This window comes from Meriones unguiculatus, chromosome 6 (assembly GCF_030254825.1).
Source record: "Meriones unguiculatus strain TT.TT164.6M chromosome 6, Bangor_MerUng_6.1, whole genome shotgun sequence".
NCBI classification, from domain to species: Eukaryota; Metazoa; Chordata; class Mammalia; order Rodentia; family Muridae; genus Meriones; species Meriones unguiculatus.
This window is the reverse complement of record NC_083354.1, coordinates 31,779,959-31,801,738: the sequence shown is the minus strand read 5'-3', so window position 1 is coordinate 31,801,738 and position 21,780 is coordinate 31,779,959. Positions and strand designations below refer to the sequence as shown.

Sequence of the window (21,780 nt, the reverse complement as noted above, 5' to 3'; positions counted from 1 at the left end):
GTGTCTCCTCTCACACCCACTCTGCCTCCTCAGAGCCTTTCCCCCCTGAACTCACTGTGGCCTTGAACTGCAGTTCCCCCACCTCGGCCTTCCTCAAGCTGGGATTCCAGGTGCATTTCCTGCAAAGGGTGTTCGCTTCTCCTGACGAGCTGCCCTTATCCTGTTAAAAGCCTGGGTGTGATTTATCTGCTTGTGTTGTTTTGGTCAGCACATTGCTTGATAAAGCCTCTTCCGCCACCCGATCCCGTGCTCTGGGTCTGTTCGGCCCAGCAGTGCGGTGCACCTGAGCAGTGGCCCCCAACCTCCAGATTCCGGCCTTTCAGAACTCTTACACGGTATGAGAGGAACAAAATCTTCTCTTTACAGTTATTTGTACAGATGAACAGCCATTATCCGAGAGGGATGCGTAGGAGGGGTGAAGAGAGGTTGAGAGTGTGACCAGTCATTTCAGGCTGTGTCTGTACAGTTAACCAAGAGTGTGTGTGCCCATGAGCGTGTATTCATGCACGCATGCGTGCACACGCACCCACATACACACGCACACACCCCTGGGGGTCGGTGGAGAGGCCTTGCAAACCCCTCCCATTGGCAGGGCCTCTTCCCTGGGCTGAGGCTCCTCCACATTAGCTGGCTCAGATGTCTGGGAATTGAAGGTGGCAGCAATGTGGCCTCGCCACCATCACATTCCTCGCAGCTCCACGCGGCTGTGGGTCCGGACCCTGTACTTGAAGAATGGACTTGCCTCTCAGCCACGCCTAAGAGTGCCTGGCACTTCGGGGCCTGTCCTGGGCACAGTTTCTGGAGCGTAGCCCACACTCGTGGTCTCACGTCTGTCACCTGGCATCGTTATCTTTTTTGATCAAACCAGATCCCAGCGTTATCCTTTTCTGCTCAGGAAAAACACGGCTGGCAAGCTGTTCTGCACAGATTGTTTGCTTCTTGTGTCAATCCAGCAGGTTTGGGGCAGAGCCGGGCCAGTCTCGGGTGGGAAGTCTGTGTGACGGCTCAGCTCTCACTTCCACTTTTCCTCGGCGCCACTGTGCAGCAGGTTTGTGCAGAATCTGGGGTCCTCTGAGCCCCTGGTGTGTGTGTTCTGAAGTGATGGCAGCGCCGTGCTCCATGCTGGCCGTGGGCATGAGGTTTCTCCCTGACCTTCTGTGCTGACAGGTGGTGAGCTAGACTTCAGGCTTCTCACTGACGCCAAGATACATCCCCTGCCCTGCCCTGCCCTTCCGGCGAGGGGGTTGATGCCAGCGGCAGCTGCCCAGAGACCCAGGCACTGGGTTTTGCTCTCTCTGCCCGAAGGCCCTCTCACGAGTGGCCACTCCCCCACCCCTACCTTCCCTGGCGTAGAAGGGGCAGGCGGCATCCAGCCGGTCCCTGCAGACTGCCTTCTGCCAGGGTCTCGCTGGCCGGCGGTGACGCTTTCGGCACTGGAAGTGTGTCCAGGGGGGCTTGAGACCCTGCGTTGTGTGGCTGGGCTCCTGTCCTTAGGCCTCAGCACGGTGCTGAGTGTTACTCCGCACTGGGTGATGCTTGTTTGCCGTGTGTGTGTGTGTGTGTGTGTGTGTGTGTGTGTGTGTGCGCGCGCGTGCTTACGTGTGTGCGTGCTTACGTGTGCGCCGTGCACACCTGCGTGTGGAGGGCGTGTGGAGGGCGGGGCTGAGAAGACAACCTCACCGTCGTTCCTCAGGTTCAGGCTGCTGTTGGAGACGGCGTCTCTCATTGGCCTGGGCCTCACCACGTATGCCAGGCTGGCTGAGCGGTGAGCCGGGGTCTACTCCATCCCCAGGACCAGGATTAAACCACCGCACTCGGCTTAGAGAGAGTATCTTGTGTGTGCACACATGTTATACCTGCATGTATGTCTGTGCACCATGTGAATACTCGGTACCTGTAGAGGCCGGAGAGGGTATCAGATCCCTTGGAACTGGGGTCACCATTGTGAGCCAGTGTGCAAGTGCAGGGAATTGAACCCGGAGCGGCTGGGAGCCTCTCTGGCCACACACCTGATTTTCTAGGGATCAACCCAGCAAGTGAGTCACAAATTGAGCCCCCCCCAGGAGTCTTGACAGCTGTAAAGCAGTCACGGTCCCGGCCACACAGCTGTGACCTGGAGACAGACACAGACGTGCCTTCAGTTCCGGTTCTTAGGTCAGGGGCCCAGAGCCCTTCAGGGGGCTCTGAGGGAGACCCCGCCTCACGCCACTCCTCCTGTCAGTCTGCTCCTGGAGACCTGGCCACAGTCTGCCCTCCTGTGACACGCCACTCACTCTTTGAGGACACTGGCCGCTGGATTTGATCCCCTTCTTTGGGGATGCTGTCACCTTGAACAGTTAATTTAGGCCCCTAGCTTCCGGTGGTCCCTTTTTTCTTTTAAACTGCATCTTCTCTGTCTGGTGGGGGTGGGGGTGATGTCACCTGTGGGACTCTGTCCACTCCCTCTCCTGTGTGTCCATGGAGTGAACTTGGGCCCCCAGGCTAAGAGGCAGGTGCTTTCACTTACCGGGCTGTGTTGTTGGCCCAGGAGGTAAATCTTCAGAGGGTAAAATTTCAACCCTCAGCCTGGTGTCCTCTGAAGTGACTCAGGATTTGCCCCTGAATGCTGTGCCATAGGGCACTGCCCCAACCTCAAGATACAGCGTCCTGGAATCCGCCTACCTGGTGTCTGCTGGGAGCTGTTTTTGTTTTGTCTTCCTTCCTTCCTTCCTTCCTTCCTTCCTTCCTTCCCTTTCTTTCTTTTTTTTTTTTTTTATAGGGTTTCTCTGTGTGGCCCTGGCTGTCTGGCCTCGAGCTCATAGAGCCCCGCCTGCCTCTGCCTCCCTGAGTGCCACCATGCCCAGCTCTTAACTGTGACTGTTAACACTTTGGCCCCCAGAATTCACCATGTAAGGCATTCTGCTCTGTGAAGCCTTCTGGGTACCCCATCCTCTCGCTGCTCACCGTGGGAATGGTTTATGCCCACAGTGCCAGCTTTTCTGATCTAGGTGCTGTGCGCTCGCCCAGCGGTGGGTGTGCTCATGGCTGCCCGCATGGCGCCCGGTGAGTGATGCTGGCAGAAGTTTGGTGGCAGGAGAGGAGTGGTGAGGCACACCCACCCAGCCTCGGGTGGACTAAAATAGCTCTGCGTTAGTCTCCGTCCCGCAGGCCTCAGCCGGCGTGTTCCCTGCTTGCCTTTCCTTGGATAGACACCGTGTTGTCACGGAGCACCTGCTCCTTTTCAGGGTAATTAACTGTGCTTCCCCTACAATGTTCAAGTTCACCTCTCTGAAGCTGGCTTTGTCCGTCGTCTTCTACCTGAGACTTTTGGGAGTGGCGTTTGTGTGCTCAGAACCCGGGTTCATAGACCCATCATCATCCCGCCTGCTCATGGCTGTGGCATCAGCCGCCCTGCGGGGAGCCTGGCTGTTCCCTGACCTCAGTGTGGGGACTGGCGTGCCCACCCACTGCCATAGGGGAGGGGCATCCTTGCCAGGCCTCACCGATGGCAAAGCTGTCACAGTGTGGGAGGTGGCTCAGGGGTTACACAGGGTCTGCTCAGGAGGACCTGAATCAAAGTCCTCGGAACCCAGACACTGCCAGGCGGGAGCGGCCGACCAGCAATCCCAGTCTCAGCAGGAGGAAACCAGGGGTCCCTGGAGCGAGGCTGTCTGTGAGAGACCTGTCTGAATACATGTGAGTTGGGGAGTGACTGGGAAAGACACCTGATGCAGCCTCTGTCCTCCACACGCACTTGCACACGCAGGAACGCGTACCTGTGTATACCCGTGAACACGCACACATACACATGCGACAAGGAAGTCACACTGACCCAGAGTTGGTTGGACACGCCTGTAATCCAAGCCACTTACGAGGCTGAGCCAGGACAATCACTAGTTTGAGACCAGCCTGGTCTACATAGTAAGTTCAAGGCCAGCCTTGGCAACTTAGTGAGACTATCTCAAAAACATAAACACGGATGAGCCACAGATGTCACCCACTGATAAAGCGCAGATCCCAGCTTCTACCCTACCATGAACAGAAGTCTCCTCCCTGCCTCCCTGCCTCCCTCCCTCGCTCCTTTTCTTTTTTTTTTCAGGACAGGGTGTCTCTGTGGGTCTGGCTGGAGAAGTCTCTTCAATTTCGTGCTTACCTTTATCCTTGTTTCTTATTATGGTTGTTGTATACTTTTCTGTTGTTGGCAGTGAGATGGGGTCTCACTGTGTAGCCCAGGCTGGACTAGTTTGCAGTGATCCCCCTGCCCTTGGGCTGAGGTTACACGTGTCCTCAACTGCACCTGCTTCGGTTTGTCAGGAGCTAACTTGTGTGTTTCACCTCATCGCGAAGTCCTCTCTTTCCAGTTGCACTTGTGTTTACAGCCCACCCTCAGGCTGGCTGTTCCCTCGGCCACTGATGAGGGAGCAGGCTGCTGGGAACAGCCGCTCTGGGCGTGTGCTGGGCATGGGCAAGTGGGGTTTGCCACCCGAGTCCTTTGTCCTGTGCACACAGTGGGACTGCAGATTAACTTGTGGGGTCTGAGGAGGAAGTGTGGCAGAAAGTACCCACTTCCTAAGGGCTGTGATTGACGATGCAGGTGATTGGCAGGTGACAGGGAGTCTCCTGGGGTTTTCTGGGGCCTTTCCTCTCCCTGGCTCTGCAGCTAGAGCTGTGCTGACAGAGAGTTGCGTTTTGATGGCCTTTTACAGGCCTGGGCCAAGCCAGTGCCATTGTGACAGTTGGTGGGCATTTGGAGCCAGAAACACTGTATGTTTTAAATTTATTTTAGATTCATATATTTTATTCTCATGAGGGTTTAACAGGTGGCTGTGTCTGTGTGCCGTGTGTGCAGTGTGTGCAGTGTGCCAGGAGGTCAGGGGTGGTGTCGAGCTCCCTGAAACTGGCGTTGGCTTCATACCATCGTGTGGGCACAGGTCCTCTGCAAGAGCAGCAAGCTCTTACACCCAGCCATCCCTCAGCCCCTGAGCTGTATTTTTAATCATCCTTGCAGAGGCTTGTTTTCTCCTTCAGAGCCTGTTGGTGTGCTCTTGGTGTGGATGTTGGCTTTGAAGCTGATCCTTTTGGGAAGCCTTTCCTGTGCTCACTGATGTTCTTGTTTCTCCTGATGTCTGCTCCCTCTCCCTCTCTCCTTCTCACCTCTGCTCCTTCTCTCTGTGTCTCTGTGCTCTATGTGTGTGTTGGGGTGTGGTGTGTGCATACATGGGCACATGTGTAAATGTGCACATTTGTATGTGTGTGCATGCATGTGGAGGCCAGAGGTTGACACCGGTTGTCTTCCTTGACCAAGCTGCTCTCATTACTAAATCAGCGTCTTTCACTGAGCCGGGCGCTCGTGAGTTCGGCTAGCCAAGACAGCCAGCCTGCTCTCAGGTTCCCTCCCTCACCTTCGGAGCGCTGCCGGCTTCAGCTGGGTGCTGGGGACCCACACTGTGGTCCCCACATTTCCACAGCGGGAGTTTGCCCCAGGGCCATCTCCCCAGCTCCTCCTTCCAGCTTTTAAACACTGAGTGTGTCATTGAGTGTGTGTGCTTGGACTTGGTGTGCACCGTGGTCAGCCGCTCACAGCTCTCTGCTGATGCTCTGGCCCACGTGTCGTGGGTCCTTACCAATGGTGCAGCGGCCTCATTATAGCCGGGCCCCGGCGCTCCAAGTTGCTCATGCTGGGTCATTTTCTTTTTTAAAAAGTGACAAGGCTGCTCAAAACTAGCATTTCTTGCTGGCTTGCCTTGTCCTGAACCTGTGGCAAACATCTCTCGACCCCAGACCCACCACACCCCTTAGCAGGCTCTGGTGTCACCTCCACTTAGAGGTCACTGGTGTGTCTAGCAAGGTCTGAGACATTGGTCAAGCCTCTGAACCAAACCTCTGCCCCACTCCACGAGCCCAGGCTGTCCTCTGTGAAGAGCTCTGCGCCCACCCACCTGTTAGCTTCCTTTGCATGTGTGATGGGGCACAGGTAACATACTGATGACGTTCATAGCACTGCAGACAGGGGCACCCGGCTGCGAACGGAAGGACCTGTAGCTTCCTTGGGAATTCCTAAGGGCCTCTAGGGAGCTTCGTTTCCTTCTTTATTCTTTAATTACTTGTATGCATGTGTGCGGGTACACATGTATGTGTGCCTGTGAGATCAACAGTCTTGCTCTGCCTTATGTTTTGAAACAGGGTCTCTCTTTGAACCTGGAACTTTGCCATTTCAGACAGACTAGCTATTGAGTGAACACCCAGAGATCCCCTGGTCTCCATCCACCAAGGGCTTGCAGGGCTAGTTCCAGCTTAAAACAAAACCAAACCAAAAGACCCCCAAACCTTAGGGCAGCGGATCTGCCCTCGGCCCTCATGCCTGTGCGCAAACACTTCTCACCAAGTCCTCTCCCAGCCCCCAGTCCTCTGCTGCACCCCCCCGGTTCAGTCTCAGCGTCCCCGGCTGATGGAATGGGGTGAATGTGCTGACTTCTGGGGAGTGTGCTAGCGATTCGTTTCATTATGAAGCCTGTCGCCATCTTTGTGGGAAGTTTTTTTATTTGGGGAAGGGGCCACATGTGCAGTGTTGCGTTCAGCAAGGATCCGGAGATGCTGGGTGCTCATCCGTGCGGCCCGGAACCAAGTGTGTGCCGAGAACAGGCCATAGCATAGGCCGTGCCCATCTCCTGTTGTTGCACTTCCTGCGCGCCCGTGTGAGTTTACGTAGATCTCGAGTGCGCCACCGTGATGACCAGAGGAGGGCATTACACAGATCCCCTTGAACTTGAGGTACAGGTGGTTGTGAGCTGTGTGGGGGCTGGGAACCAAAGCCAGGCCTCCTGTAAGAGCAGCAAGCCCTCCTAACTACGGAGCTAGCTAGACAGCCTCTTGAGGGAATTTTTTTTAAACCATGACCAATAAAATGTATTAAACATTCACATATAGTCTCAGATTCTCTCATAGTTGAGTGTTAAACATTTTCAATTCAGGCTTTCCATGCAAAAGTATTTGTTGTGCGTTGTGTGGAAAGAAGTGAAGACATTTTTTGTGGTCAAGTTGGACCAGAGGATGAGTGAGCTACTGGCACCTGGTGGGTCAAGGTCAGGGTGCTGCAGAATGCTCTGGAATGCCAAGGACAGCCTTCCACAAAGAACTCTTTAGCTCTTCGTGTGGAGAAAATGTGCTTCTGGGGTGCACATAGGAAGTCTAAAAGATCTGCCCCATTGTCCAGTGTTTCAGCTTGATAACGAAACATTGTAAGCATGTTTTTATTTCCTGGGTCATGCAAGTCTTCTTTGAGTGCTGATTTTAAGTTTTAAAATTAAGAAAAAAATTAGGAAGGGCCATTTAAATGTTTTAAATTAAGGAAAGAAAACAAAAAAAAACCAGTCCTTTGCAAATGTTGAAAGGTAGCCATTTTCAGATACGTGGGGAAAAAAAAACTTTATGAAGTGACCCAGGCTTAGGCCCAGGAGCCAGGTCTCCTACCTGAAAGGAGGCGGGGTGGAAGCGCTCTAAGCCCCGCCCACGCCCCGCCCTCTCCTTGCAGGGAGTAAGCCACGCCCACATACTTATTTCTAGCTGCATGGCACCTCTGCTCCCAGCATCCTTGGGAGACATTTCCTTCATTTCTGTATCATTTTTCAGAGCTGGTCAGTTTCCATGGCAACGGTTGGATTGAAAGCTGAGCAGCGAGCAGGGGGCGAGGGCTTGAGGGCGCCTGCGGGTGGTGTGTGTCCCTGACGTCACCCGTGGGCCGTCTGGATAGGATGATTCCAGCCACGCCCTTTCGGGGCTGCTGTCCAGTGAGCTTCAGCTGCCGGGCTTACGGGGTCTCTCCGCGTCCCGCCGACAGCCTCCCCTTCCTCTGCCTCCACGCCCCACCCCCACCCCGAGAGCCTCCCTTTCCTCTGCCCCCTCGCCCATCCTGGCTCCAGACTGTCATTAAGAATGCACGGCCAGATTCTGCAGTGTGAAGGGATGCTGTTGTGCCGGGTGTTGTGGAAGGGCCGGGAGGCATGGCAGCGTTTGACTTGACAATTCATGGCGCTGTGAGGTCTGTGCCTTCCACTGCGAGAACACTGACTATGCAGAAATTCACTGACACGGATTACTACGAGCTGGACTGGTATTATGAAGAATGCTCGGACGGTAACTAAGGCCCCTTCAGGAGCGCGGGGCTGAGCAGCGTATTTCGGGTTGTGGGGGTGCTGAGTCCTCCCCGGGGAGATGGGAGCCCGGGAGCTGGCATCAGCAGAAGGCACGGCAAGCGTGACAGAGAGGATGGCAGGTGGGCAGGGCTCTTGACAGGGCGGCTCGTGCCATGCACAGCCATTTGCTTAGAACGGGAGGTAGATGGTTGGCTGTGCTGGATTCTGGGCTTGTAAGCATGGGACTTGTGTAGGTTTGAATCTGTGTGTGTCTGTGTGTTCGTGCGTGTTGAAAGTGTATGCCTGTGCTCTGCTCTGGCGGCAGGCTCAGGGCACTAAGGCCGGAAGCATGCCTCCAGGAGGTCAGCAGTAGGTAGGCCTAGAAGAACCTGCCCTTTCCTGAGCTCAGGCCTTGGGGCTCGGGGCGTGGGGAGGTGGGGGAGCAGAAACAGCCTCCCCAGCGGCGGGTGATTCAAACGCACTTTGCTGGCTGCATTCAGCACAGATGGGGCCCAGGAGACAGAAAACCCAGCCTTCTGGGACCTTGGAGGCTTGTGTGGAGGGCGTGGCCCACTGGAGGAGGCTGCTGGGTGGCAGAGGTGTGCAGCTGGACAGGCGTCAGCAGGCTTCAAGTACGGGAAGGACAGTGTGGAGCCGTGTCCTGGTAGGGATTGCCAAGGAGGGGTTTCATTGGGAGGCGATACTGTGGATTGTAGGTCCTGTGCTGTCTTCAGCTGCCCCTTACAAATGACCCTTAGGTCACAAGCCTTTTCCAAAAAGGGAGACAATTGTGTAATTTGGGAGTGTGCTCTTCAGTGGTGTATTCCCGAGTTCCCCCTCAAGCCCATTAATAGGTGAGGCAAGTGCTTATTAATTGACTCAGAAGTTTCTGATTGCTCCAGGTCTGACTATGTTTGAAGAGCTTGTGACGTAACAGGCCAGGAAACTGGCCTAGTTAGTGAGCTGAAGAGCTGTGTGTGACTGTCTCCTGTCTCCCGACACCTGGCTGTGGGCTGCAGCAGGGAGGCGGAGAGGCTGTCTTGGGACGTGCTGTTAAAAGGCTCAGAGAAACCACCCTGCCCGTGCAGTCTGTGGAGTTGGCATGTGTGTCCGTGTGCCCTTCTGGGTGCTGAGGACAGTGGGGTGTGCCTGCAGCCCTGAGGGGGTGCTGAGGACAGTGGGGCGTGCCTGCAGCCCTGAGGGAAAGGGTGAAGGCACTCTTTTCCTGCCTGTCTAGTGTTTGAGTCAAGTTCCCATCCTGCTACCATGCTGTCCGAGGCAGTATGGGGCTCTGCTGTTTCGGAAGCCACTGTTGGCCCCCTGTAGTGTCATTGGTGGCTGGTGGGTCATCACATCCCCTGTAATGCCTAACACAGATGGTCGTTTCATGCCCCTGGCCCATTGGTGCAGAGAGCTTTGGCTCCAGTGGGTAAGTGGGGTGTGGCCCAAGCCATCCTGGAAGTTGGGGGGAAGCCTTAGTGTCTGGCTGTGGTGGCCTCTTCTCAGTGAAGCCAGTGGCTCTGTGCCCATCTGGAGAGGCCCAGGAGACCTGTTCTCATCTGCTCTCCACCGGGATTTTCTTACTTCAGGCTGTCAGGGGAGTCCTTTGGCTCTAGGCTTCCTGATATCCTGATAGGGTCCTTTCCAAGAGCAAGGGAAATAGAAGAGGGGGTGGCTTATCGCCCAGAACTGATTGCCAGTTGATTGCGGTTGCCACCTGAGTATGTGGAGACAAGGTCTTTCACCTTCTACCTTTGACCCTGCCGTCAGGTGGAGGAGAGAGACTGTTGGGACTGGGCTGGCTCTAGATCCCGTCTAAAGACAGAGAAGCAGGATGAAAGGCTCTGTGGCCGGGGGTCACCTGCTTAGGTGCCGCAGATGCTGGCTGTGAGTTCGTACCTCTCTTTCTTCTTCCTGTGAATATATGGGCACGTGCCACAGTGCCCTTGTGGTGCTCAGAAGGCACTTTTATGGCGCTGGCTCTCTCCTTTGCCATGGTACAGCTCCTGGGGGTTGAATTCAGGTTGCCAGGCCTGCACAGTGAGCCTTGTCTCCTGGCCTGTCTCTGACTAGTTGAGTTCTTTCTGGCTTCAGGTAGCTCAGGCTGGGTGTGTGGATCTCTCAAGCAGCAAATCATTAGACACTCGCTTTATCTGCCCTTATCAGCTGACCTTTGAGTCAATACTGGGGGAAGCTTAAAGGAACATTCCATGGAAATAGCAAAAGGTGAGTCAAGCGTTTTGAAAAAGATACGCAGTCATCGTTTATGCCAGAGGTCCTGACTCACGCCTGATGGACGGCGTTGCGCTGCAGACGGAACGTACAACTAGGGCAGCGAGGACCCCTCTCTGCAGCTTGGAAGTAGGAGCCTCTGCGTCCCCTCCTGATCTTTGGGGGTCAGGAGAGCCTCTCCTGGAGCCCATTTTCTGTGTCACTGCCCACCTCAGCTTCGGATGTGCTGTCTGTGCTCACACGTGCAGAGTGAGACTCTCAGAGTGTGAGGAGGGCCTCAGGGCGGGAGCTAGTCGTAAGAGGAACTGTAGGAGTTTTGTTGTCCAGTGCCTTAGAGTGATTTGCTGTCACCTCAGCCCGGTACACAGCATCGTCAGCCTTTGCAGAAGCCACCCTAATGTACTCAGAATTCACAGTCCAAACTCTGAGCCAAACAGCGAGTGTTACTTACATATGTTGGGTAAAGTTTTGTTAGCATTTTTTTTTTTTTTTGAGGCAGATTCTCTTGTAGCCAGGCTGGCCTTAAACTTGTTTTGTACTCAAGGAAGACCGCGAACTTCTGGTCCTCGTGCCTTCACTTCAGAGTGCTAGGACCCAGGTTAAGTGGCCTGAGGTCCTTGGGGGCTAACTGTGCTCTGTGGGAATGAGCCACGCATGGAGAGCAGAGCATGGTGGATGGCTGAGACAGACCCAGCAAGGGAGTCCTGTCAGCTCACTAGCAAGATGTCACTGTGACCACTGAGGATAACCCCTCGGAGGGGGAGAGGGAAGCATCTCCTCAATGAGAGGGAACGACAGACATGATGAAGTATTAGCTCTGGGGGAATCTGCATGGAAAATATGTAGGGATTTTGGTTCCTTTTCACACAGATTTCCTAAGTCTCAGCTCTGCCCGGTGAAATGTGCAGCAGCCACTGTTTAGTCCTGTGGAGGTACCTGTGCCTTCACGGGCTTTCAGAAGCGGGAGTGAAGGAGCCGTTTTGTCTTGATTTTTAAGTAAGGTCCTGCTTGCACACGCCTTAAGTAATCCTCCTGCTTCAGCCTGCCAAGTGCTGGGGTTACTGACTGTACCTGGCTTGGGGAAAAGATTTTTAAACTGTGATATCCTAAGTATTTGTATGTGTGCCTGTGTGTGTGTGTGTGTGTGTGTGTGTGTGTGTGCACGTGTCTGTGTGTGTAGTTAGGTAGATGGGTGACTTGGAGAGCATTGTTAAAAATACCCACAATTTAAACTAAAGTAGAATGGGAGCAACTCCGCGGTCAGAAAAACCACTTGAGCTTTTCTGAAAGTGTGAAATGAGCCTTTGTTGTCATTTATCTTCCAGGCACAGTGTCCTACACACCCAGTATCAGGAGATCCACTGTGCGTCCTGCTCTGGGTGGGAGGGTCCCCACCCTACCTCCTTCCCACACTTTGGAGTAACCAACCAGGTTTCGTGTCTGGAAAAGCCCTGATACCCTTGCTCACTATCTCTCAGAGTTAATTAGTAAGCACGATTTGATAATGCTTGTTGAGATTGTGCTGTGTTTTTCACTGAGTGTGTGTTTGAGATACAGTCTTGCTGTGTATCCCAGGCTGGCCTTGACCTAACAGCGATCCTCCTGCTTCAGCCTCCTGGGTGTTGGGAATCCAGGTGTGTGTCGCCACACCTGACTCCTGGTTGTTTTTTGTTTTTTAGGATTTATTTATTATCCATATGAGCATTCTGTCATGCATGACAGGAGAGGGCTTCAGATCCCATTAGAGATGGTTGTGGGCCGCCATGTGGGTGCTGGGCACTGAACTTAGCCAGTGAGTGCTCTTAGCCACTAGGCCATCCCTCCAGCGCCCTCCTGGAATGTTTTTAAAAGCATTGTGTTTAAAGCTTGCATACATAATTTTTCAAAAAGTTTGAAGTTCTAATTTTGAAACCTGCCTGTCGTTTTCTGGGCTGTCATTCCCAAACAACACAGCTTTAATGCGTTACAATGGAGCAGTCACTTTGAAGTTCTTAAAATGTACCCGAAGTACAACCTGGAATTTCCAAGAGAAGTCTTTGTCCTCGCGTGGCATCCTGCCTGGGCAGGATTTTATAGCGTCTTCATGGAGGCAGCCGAGCTGTGTGGCAGCTTCCTCAGCTAACTGATGCCAGTCCCCACACTCAGGCTGAATGGAACCCAGCCCGTGTTGCTCTCACTGCCCGGCGCGGTCACCCGGCAGAGGGCAACAGCCAGAGCCGTGGAGGGGGTCAGTCAGTGTAGATGTGAGGAGCGGGGGTCCTGTCACAGTGCAGCCGGGAGATGGCTGGAGCCCGGGGACTGCAGAATGGCTGCTGCTGGGCTGGGGCCATCACAGGGAATGTGATGGGATTGACTGTGATGGGCAAGAACAAGCAACGTACAGCAGCACCGTCAAGGTACTCCTCAAGCTGGGTTCTTCCTTGAGGCACCACTGCGAGCTATGAGGCTTTTGCTTGTTCCTCCTCTTGTTCTAGCAGTGAGAGGAGTCTTCCTGGATTTGTGGACACAGCTTGAAGGGGGTGTGGGGTTTACGAGACTTGGAGTAGTGAGGAAAATCCATGCCTCCTGTAATGGCAAAGAGGGGCTGGGTGGTTACGTTTAGCTTGCCGGTGTTCCTGCACACGCCTGGTCCCACAGTTGCTGGCCCGGCTCGCTCGCCTCGAATTCCTGAGCACACCCACAGGAAGTCTCAGGCTCAGAGGCGTGAGCAAGGCTCCCTCAGCGCCAGCCTGCGCCTTCCTACAGGTGTACCTGCCTGAGGCGTGGCTGCTGTTTTCTTTTGCAGTTGCTATGAAACTTTCAGGAAGCAACCATTCCTGCTCTTCTGGAGGGGGAGAAAGGCCAGAGGGTGGCTCGCAGCACATGCTCTCCTGCCCGGCTCCCCTCTGTCCAGGTAGAGGCACGGCGCTCACTGCCCGCTGGGCCCCGCCTCCAGGGTCCTGTGAGCCACCCTGTCCTTCCTGACTGAGTGATGCTGGCCCGCTGGCCCTGTGCACGCCCGTCCACGCCTGCTGAGCCAGGGCATGCCTGTGACCCTGGCTGGAGCTCAGCATGTGTGCCTGGGGCCCCAGCCCCAGCGGCTGCTCTGGGCAGGTGGCCGAAGGCTCTCCCAAGGACAGTCCCCTAGGACAATGTTTCAAGTTTGGGGTGACTTCAGCAATGTCCCTGAGGGATGTGGGAGGGGAAGAGGAATGTTTTGAATGCGATTGCCGGGAGGGCGAGAAGGCGGCCACCCTTGAGCAAGATGACTTCCTGGACGTCTTGGAGGATGGTAAGTTCTTCACCTTACTCCTGGTGGTGTCTACAGGCCAGATTCCTCACGCATGGTGCTTTTACCCCTTAACTAGGTTCCTGCGTAAAGGAACAGGTGTGCAGATGGTCCGATGCTGAAGTGGCACCCCTGCCAGGTAAAGCAGTGCCCTCGGCTGAGACAGCTTGGCATCCCGGCTTACCTGGCCTCCTCAGAAACCACGGGGCTTTGCCCCTAGGATCTGCATGGTTCTGTATCCCACCTCTGTGGCTTACCTGTGCGTTTGGTTTTGAAATCCCTGCAGGCTCACAGGGTCTGGGTCCCTGTTGACTTTGTGCTGTCTGAGTGAGTGCTCAGGACTCAAGAGTTTCAGTTGTAGTTATGTGATCCTTAGTAAGTCGATGGCTGAAGAGGACAGGTCACCCTTAAATACGTTTTCTACCAAACAGGGGTGTAGTAAACTTTAACCGCTCATTTGGAATGTGGATTTTATTTTCTTCTTGGGAGACAGGGTCTTGCTTAGGTAGCCCAGGCTATCCTAGGCTTGTTCGTCATCCTGCTTCAGGCTCTTCAGTGCTGGGGTAACAGGAGTATGCTGCCCAGAAGGGATTTTCTTAAGCTTAGAAGTACTTCAGAGATATCTGTCGTGGCCGCCTGGACCAGGAGGGCTCTGCCTGAGCCTTCTTGGATGGGGAAGACAGACTCAGTGCAGTGTCTCCAAACACTGATGCAAGTCGCTTTGGAGGAGAAGCAGGTTGCTAGGCAGCGGCTGCCCCGGTGTCCTCGGCGTCAAGAGTGACAGCTGTCAGAATGCCTTGGGAGGCTCTGCTCTCATGTCTCAGGCAGAACCTAACAGCGAACATTCGCATCTTTTGAAGTTAGCGTCTTGACAGTGCCATCACTGTCACCCCGGAGAGCTGACGTTCCTGGCTGCAGAGAGGGGCGATGGGGCAGGAGGGACCGAGGGCTCTGCCCTGAGGCCAGGAGCTTGTCTGGCTTCTCACTGGGCTTCCAGACAGTGTGTGGGGAAGGAGTGACAGGGATGGTGGGGTGGGAGGTGACAGCTGGCGTCTAGATTCTGATGAGTGTGTAGTTATCGGGTTCCTGGGAAGTTTTTTGAGGCAGGGTGTCACTGTGTAGCCCTGGCTGTCCAGAAGCTTGCTATGTAGACCAGGCTGGCATTGAATTCACAGAGATCCGCCTGTGTCTGCTTCTAGAGTGGTGGGTTTAAAGGTGTGTACCACCGCATTCAACTTAAAAGATTTATTTGGGAGTTTCTTTCTTGGTTTGGTTTTGGGGTGTGCATGCAGTGCCCACAGAAGTCAGGAAAAGGATGTTGGCTGGAGTTACAGACAGCTGTGAGCCGGGGTTTGGATGCTGGGAGCTCAGGCCCTCTGCTGGCCTGGCAAGCTCTGCCAGCCACTGACCCATCCCTCCAGCCCTTGGTGGATTCATGTGTTCAGCCTCACAACCACCGTGTGGGGCTAAGTATGCTGTGGTTTACGTCCAGAGGCTTCTGGGAAGGAAGACGTGGGGCGTGAGTGGTCCACAACGCACATTGGCTCTCTGCTTCGAGCTGTGCTGCTATCAGCTGCTGCCTCGGCAGTTCCAGGCCTCTTCCAGGAGTGTCTGCAGTGTGAGTGTTCCTGGCTCCACCCAGACCTACCTCACTCCTCCTGCAGGGGACATAGAGGTGAGGCCAGCAATCTGGTGCTCTGTGCACAGTGCTCGCCCAAGTCTCCAGGACTAGAATGGCTACTGGCCATGGCGCTGAGCTTGGCCACAGTGCTGAGCTGGGCCACGGTGCTGAGCTGGGCTGCCGCGGCTGCTGGCTGTGCTGCTGGGCTGGGGCCGTGGTGGCTGCTCTTACCATCTTATCCCCTCCATCTCTGTCTGTCTCCCCATTTCTCCAGTGAGGTCTTTCTGGCTGCCCAGATGAGAGTATTCAAACAGTATGTTTTTCATGACAGAAACTTCAAAAGACAAGTGACACCTAATTACCACGAAGTACAAGCAGGGGTTCGAGGCTTGCTTCTGGCCTGAAGGAGCTTCGTGACTTAGATCGGCAAGGCATGGCTTGCTGGTCAGTTTTTCTGGAAAGTTGTGATATTTTCAGGGCAGGTGGAGCAGGGCCCTGGCCACTGGTCCTGTTTACTGGCTACAGGCCTGCGAGGGCAGGAGGAGCAGTCAGGGATGAAGGGCATGGAGGAAAGTGGCCGAGGAGGTCTTGGCCACAATGCCAGCCCTCTATAGGAAACATGGAGCTTAGGGTTTGTCACTCATGGAATGGTGGGTGCTGTACGCCTCAGTCTGCGGTTCCCTGCAAGCCACCTGTGGGTGCAAGGCACCTGACCTCAGCTAGTCAGTGTTCACAGAGGCTTGGTGTATGGTGTGATGTGTAGGAGACATTCGTTGATTAAGTCATGGCAAGGAAGAACCTTTAGTATTAGCCTGGGGTGAGGGTCTGTGTTCACAACCGAGGGACCCTGATGGGTGACACAGCTCCTGCCCCTTCCTTCTTTCTAAGTCGCAGTGACAAAGCAGAGTCTGATTCCCCCAGATCTTCCCCAGGACACCAGTGAGTGAGCTGAGAGCATAGACGAGGGATATTGCCAAGAGCACAGGTGACAGATGACCCCAGGGCAGCCTCAGAAGACAGAAGGATCCCCACCCCCTGTGCTCCCCAGCCAGCATGCCCCAGCCCCTCCCGAGACCCCCAGACTATATGCAGATGGACAGACTTGCTTAGTGCTGGTTAGAAGGAGGCTGGACACTCAGACAAGGACCCTGTCCCTCCTAGGGAGCACTGGCAATCAATAAGCCTGCTGTGGTGATGTCTTGCAAACAGGCACTGCTTAGCTCCTGCAGATGGAGTCTGTCTGTCTGTCTGGGAGGACAGTGCTCCCCCAGCGAGGCCGACCCAGCACGGCCCTCACCTTCTTTCCCAAGTGGTTCCAGGTCTCTCCAGCCCCTTCCCTCACTTCTTTGTGTCTCCTGACCCTGTAGAGGCTCGCTGCTCTCTCTGCTCGTACAGTTCTCCCGGTGGGAAGCAGCACGGGAACATTGTAGCTCTGACCGCTGTGAAGCCGCAGCGACCCTACTGGTGCCCAGTGCTGTGTCCCGTGCTCAGAGCACCTCTGCTCGCTCGCCAACACCCCACTGCCCACCCCATCCTCTCCCGTCAGGCAGGGCTGAACGGTGTGTGGGAAGAGTTCACACGCCCTCCGTGCCTGAGAGTCAAGCGCTGGCATGAGGAAGGAAAGCAGAGGCTGCGACATATTGCCTGGCAGGTCCCGTGGCTTTCTCAAGGAAATGCCTAAGGAAGCCTGGCACCTTCGCGTCTCCCTGCCTGGCTGCTTCTCCAGGCCTGTCCCCTGTTGCAAAAATGAGTTGTGAAAGTTTAGGCAGGTGTCTTCTGGGGTTGCTCAGAAGTCAGGACTTGCAAAGAGCACCCAGAATGGGCTAGAGTGTTTTGAGAAACCAGATGAGCGTGTCGCTGTCAAAGATCCTCTGAAGAGATGCTGGTCCCTTCTTACGGGAGTAGACTCTGCGCCTCAGGAAGCTGGAGAAGGAGAAGAAGGAGGCTGATGGTGTGTCGGCCACTAGGGAGACTGGCTCTCACTGATGGTGGGTGAGACCACACCTTGACCCTGGACGCTTCCTAAAGCGTGCCTCTTGCCCCCTGTTTAAATCCCAACCTTGTGTCAGGATGCTGGAGATGGATTCGGAGGTCACTGGACACTTTTATCTTTCTCCCCCCTCAATGGCCACATTGAATATGGTTCCTTGTTCCTTTCTCTGCTTTTGCTGTCCCTTGTTTGCTTCACTGGCCTATGGAGGACATGCAGCTGAACTTGGCGTCAGGCTGTTAGGGTTCAGGCTCTGACGCGAACAGGTTCGAGGTTCCTGAGGCCACAGCGAGCACATCCTGCTATCCTCAGAGTGCTGAGTCAGAGAGCATGTGGTATCCGTCGCCTGCATGAAGGTTTCGGTCGTGAGCCCTAGCCTGAAGTTAGAATCTGGACAAACAGACTTGGGAGGACTCAGCAGCCATTCCTTGAACCCAGAGCCCAGTAGAGTAGCTTGAGGCAGCTGCCATGATGGCATCCAGGCTGGTATCTGCTGGCTAGCCACGGTCTCCAGCTGGTCTCTAGGTGAAGCTCGGGAGGCAGTATAAATTGAGCATTTTCTTCTAGTTCAAAGGTACTCCTGGGCCTCGGAGGTAGGGTGTGTGTGTCTCAGCCCCTCGGAGAATGGGTGGGTCCATGTGCAGAGCTGAGAAGCCTTGGGTCCTGCTGGGATGCAACATGTGTGAGCAGGGGGCTTCAGTGTAGACGAGTGAGAAGCAAAGTAACCCTGGTTTGTGAGAACCATGGTGGGCACTGGCGTCACCCCAGGCCGCCCTGCACAGGGTCACGTGACCTGTGGTCTCTGTGGGTCCTCCTGCAGATCATCCACTTCATTATTTCGGGTCCCTCTGAGCTCCTCAGTAGCATCCTCGCCTGGCACTGCTGCCTGCCAGCCACTCTGTGCTAATGTATGTGTGTCTTGCCCTTTCAGCCAGGACAAGAATTCCTTGAGGGGCCATATCTGTGCTTAAAGGACAGTGGTCTCTGGCAGTGTGTGCGGAAAACACATCAACCCCACCCCTCATGACAGCTTAAAGACGCTGGGTGGGCTTGTCCTCTGGAATGCTGTCAGCTACGGAGGAGAGGCCTGGCCGAGTGCCAGGACCGCAGTACATTCCCAGGAATGAGCACTTTGATTATCTCCTTATTAAGAGTCTCAGGGATAAGTGGCCACCATAGGTCAACACCATGAGTTCCAGTCTGGGGTGAGGTCTGTGTTTGCTGTTTTAAGTCCATAGCTACGCCTCACCTGTCCTTGAACTAGAAACTTGGCTTTACTCTCTGATTTGTTATATGGGGCTCATGTTTGCATTGTAGGTTTGTACTGGTTATACGTGGAATAGTGTTCATAAAACAGTGTTCATAAAACAGTTGTTTATTGCTGATGCATGTTGTCAATCTCAGTAATGGTCAGCTCTTCTCTGCCTTGTTTGTGCATGCGTATGCGCACACAAATAGGCAGGTACATACACATGCACGTATGTACCTGTATGTACAGGCCAGAAGTTGACATCAAGTGTCTTCATCCACCAGTCTTTAAAAATCACTATTTTTGAGACAGGGTCTCTTACTGAACCTGGGGTGCCCTAATTTGCCTGGACTGTGTATCCAGCAACACCCAGCCCCCACCCCATGCCAGCTGGGATTACCCAGCTTTTCACCTGGTTCCTGGGGGCTCAACCCATGGCAGGCACTTTACTGCATCATTCCCCAGCAAAGAAACATGGCTTCAGCAAAGAAACATGGCTTCAGAAACCTGAGAGCTACTCTTGACGGGTCATCTTGGCGTGGGTCAGGGCTTTTGGGATTGCTGGTGTGGTGAACCTGGCTCTGGGCTAGCCTCTGCCCATGCTGCTAGTTCAGGGTTAGTGTGCCTTGGTCTGGAGGCTCGCAGGCCAGAAGCTGCTAGGACGAAGTGTCCACCACGTCCTGCTGGCTAAGCTCACAGCTGCTGTGATGCCATCTTGAGAATACATCTTTTCCTCTTCATTCTTTGTTGCCTTTGACCGAGTTTGTTGGCAGGAAGCTGCAGGTGAGGGGTCTCAGCTCACTCTGGGGTGGTGACACGGGCGGTCACCCCTCTCTGGAGGACGGGGTAGTAATGGACTTTCTTTTTGAGTTGTTTTCTTCTGGATATCACCCATGTCTGGTGCAAGGCGAGGCTGCCTGCTGGTTCCCTGTCTGGCAAAACCGTTTGAACCCAGACAAGGCGTAGCCAGGGCTGAGGGAACAGAAGAATGCTTTTCCATTGCTGTGTTGCTACAGGGAAGTGGTAGGCATAAAGTGGGGGGAGGGGCCCTGGTATTTGGTTACTGAAAACACTGAGATATGATTTACATGCTATAAAATTTGCCCAGTGTGTCTGGGCAGTTTCCTGATGTTTATAGGTGCCCTGGATTGCACAACCCTCACTGCAGCTCACACTCAGATTCTTCACCTTTTGCTCCCTGTTCACACTTAGCCTCCGTCCTAGGCCAATGCTAGTGCACTGTGTATCCGAAGAGAGTCCTAGACCAAAGCGACATTTTGTGGGTTTTTTCTCAAGCACAAGGATTTTGAGGTTTACCTGTGTTGCGGCATGCATTCGCTCCACATTCCTTTTTACAGCTAAGCTTTGTTCCGCTGTGTGGACACCGCACTCTTCCTTCGTTCACCAGTTAACGTGTGTTTTCTGCTTTCTGCCTGTAAGGTTTGTCGTTGCCACGAACACTCGTGTTCTAGTTTAGGCAGAGGTGTGTCTTCACTTCCCCTTGGTAGAGCCTGAGGAAACGTGAAAGGTCGTGTGATGTCAGGGAGCCTAACTTCTTAGAGCCCCCGTTTCCCGGCTTGCAGTCTGTTTGCTTCCTCAGCACCTCTGTTCGTCCATTCGCAATAGTCACACAAGGATGTTCTCCTTGGCACTTTGCCAGATCTTCCTGGTCCAGCTCACAGACAGGGGTGTGAAAGGAGACACTTACCTAGGGTGTCAGGCGCCCGGAGGGACTTCCTTCTTACCGGGCTGTGGAAAGAGCAGAAAATCCCCAGGTGGAGACGAGAGAAAGACAGCCTTCCTGGAAGGGAGCAGCAGGTGTGGAGGCCAGGACCTGGGCGTGTTAAATCAAAGGCAGATAGCCTTACAGGACGCTTGCTGTGTGAGGCCTGGGAACTTGATGCTTGCGCTGACTCAGCCGGGATTTGACAGGAACCTCCAGGCCCTGCCTCGACCCGCTGCACACTGCAGCATCTACGACGCTTGTTCCTGCGGTTCAAGAGCCAGACTGGAGCTCTCGTCCCCACACCTGTTGCTGGGCCGAGCAGCTAAGCCACCTGCAGACGGATGGTGCTTGCTAACACCAGTTAGCCGCTCTGCCTCCATGGAGTGAGTCGGGATTCCTAGGATCCTTGTCTGCTTAAAGTGCCTATTCACTATGTCTGCAGTCTAAAAATACTTTCTTACATTATATTCTTGCATGAGTGTGCACATGCATGTGTACAGGCCATGAACTGGCTCTCTGCTTCCACTGCGTGTGTCATGGGGATTGAACTCAAGCCATCAGCTGCCTTTACTCATTGAGCCATCTTTGCTGGCTGGCCTGCACTTATTTTTTTTATTTTTTTTTTTTCAACAAGGTTTCTCTTTGTAGCTTTGGCTGTCCTGGACTCTCTGTGTAGACCAGGCTGGCCTCAAACTTACAGAGATCCACCTGCCTCTGCCTCTGTGAGTGGCAGGATTAAAGTCGTGCCCTACCAGGCCCAGCTGGGCTGTACTTTTTTTTTCTTTTATTATTATTATTATTATTATTATTATTAATTACACTTTATTCATTTTGTATCTCCCCATAAGCCCCTTCTTCCTCCCCCTCCCACTCCCACCCTACCTCCCCTTTCTGCATGCATGCTCCTCCCCACGTCCAGGGGGAGGTCCTCCTCTTCTTCCTTCTGATCTTAGTCTATCAGATCACATCAGGAATGGCTGCATTGTCTTCTTCTGTGGCCTGGTAAGGCTGCTCCCCCCTCAGGGGGAGGTGATCAAAGAACAGCCCAATCAGTTTATGTCAGAGGCAGTCCCTCTTCCCATCACTATGTAAGCCACTTGGACACTAAACTGCCCTGGGCAACATCTGTGCAGGGGTTCTAGGTTATCTCCATGAATAGTCCTTGGTTGGAGTATGGATCTTTGGGAAGTTCCCTGTATTCAAATTTTCTTGTTCTGTTGCTCTTCTTGTGGAGTTCCTGTCCTCTCCAGCTCTTGCTATTTCCCACTTCTTACATAAAATTCCATTCACTCTGCCCGCCAATTGGCCATCAGGCTCAGCATCTGTTTTGATAGTCTGCAGGGCAGAGGCTTTCAGATGCCTTCTGTGGCAGGTTCCTAGGTTGTTTCCTGTTTTCTTCTTCTTCTGATGTCCATCCTCTTTGCCTTTCAGGATGGGGATTGAGCGTTTTAGTTAGGGTCCTCTCTTTTGCTTAGTTTGTTTAGATGTACCGATTTTAGTGGGTTTATCCTATGTTGTATGTTTATATGAGTGAGTATATACCTTGTGTGTCTTTTTGCTTCTGGGACAACTCACTCAGGATG

The 21,780-nt window shown here is 53.9% G+C and overlaps 1 protein-coding gene across 11 annotated transcripts in view; it reads left to right on the top strand.

The window, feature by feature from the left end:
- Trak1 (trafficking kinesin protein 1) overlaps nucleotides 1-21,780 on the top strand; it is a 95,352-nt gene that overhangs the window by 30,442 nt on the left and 43,130 nt on the right. For 2 of the 11 annotated variants that reach the window (XM_021647411.2, XM_021647408.2), the window contains exon 1: nucleotides 7,800-8,112. The exons of 6 other annotated variants lie outside the window; for them this stretch is intronic. In XM_021647411.2, coding sequence (XP_021503086.1) covers nucleotides 7,980-8,112 — 133 coding nt within the window. In that variant the 5' untranslated portion in view covers nucleotides 7,800-7,979. Of the gene's footprint in view, nucleotides 1-7,799; nucleotides 8,113-8,188; nucleotides 8,252-13,410; nucleotides 13,615-21,780 lie in introns of those variants that run through there. 3 more of the 11 variants (XM_021647413.2, XM_060385039.1, XM_021647406.2) reach the window with 3 other exon arrangements.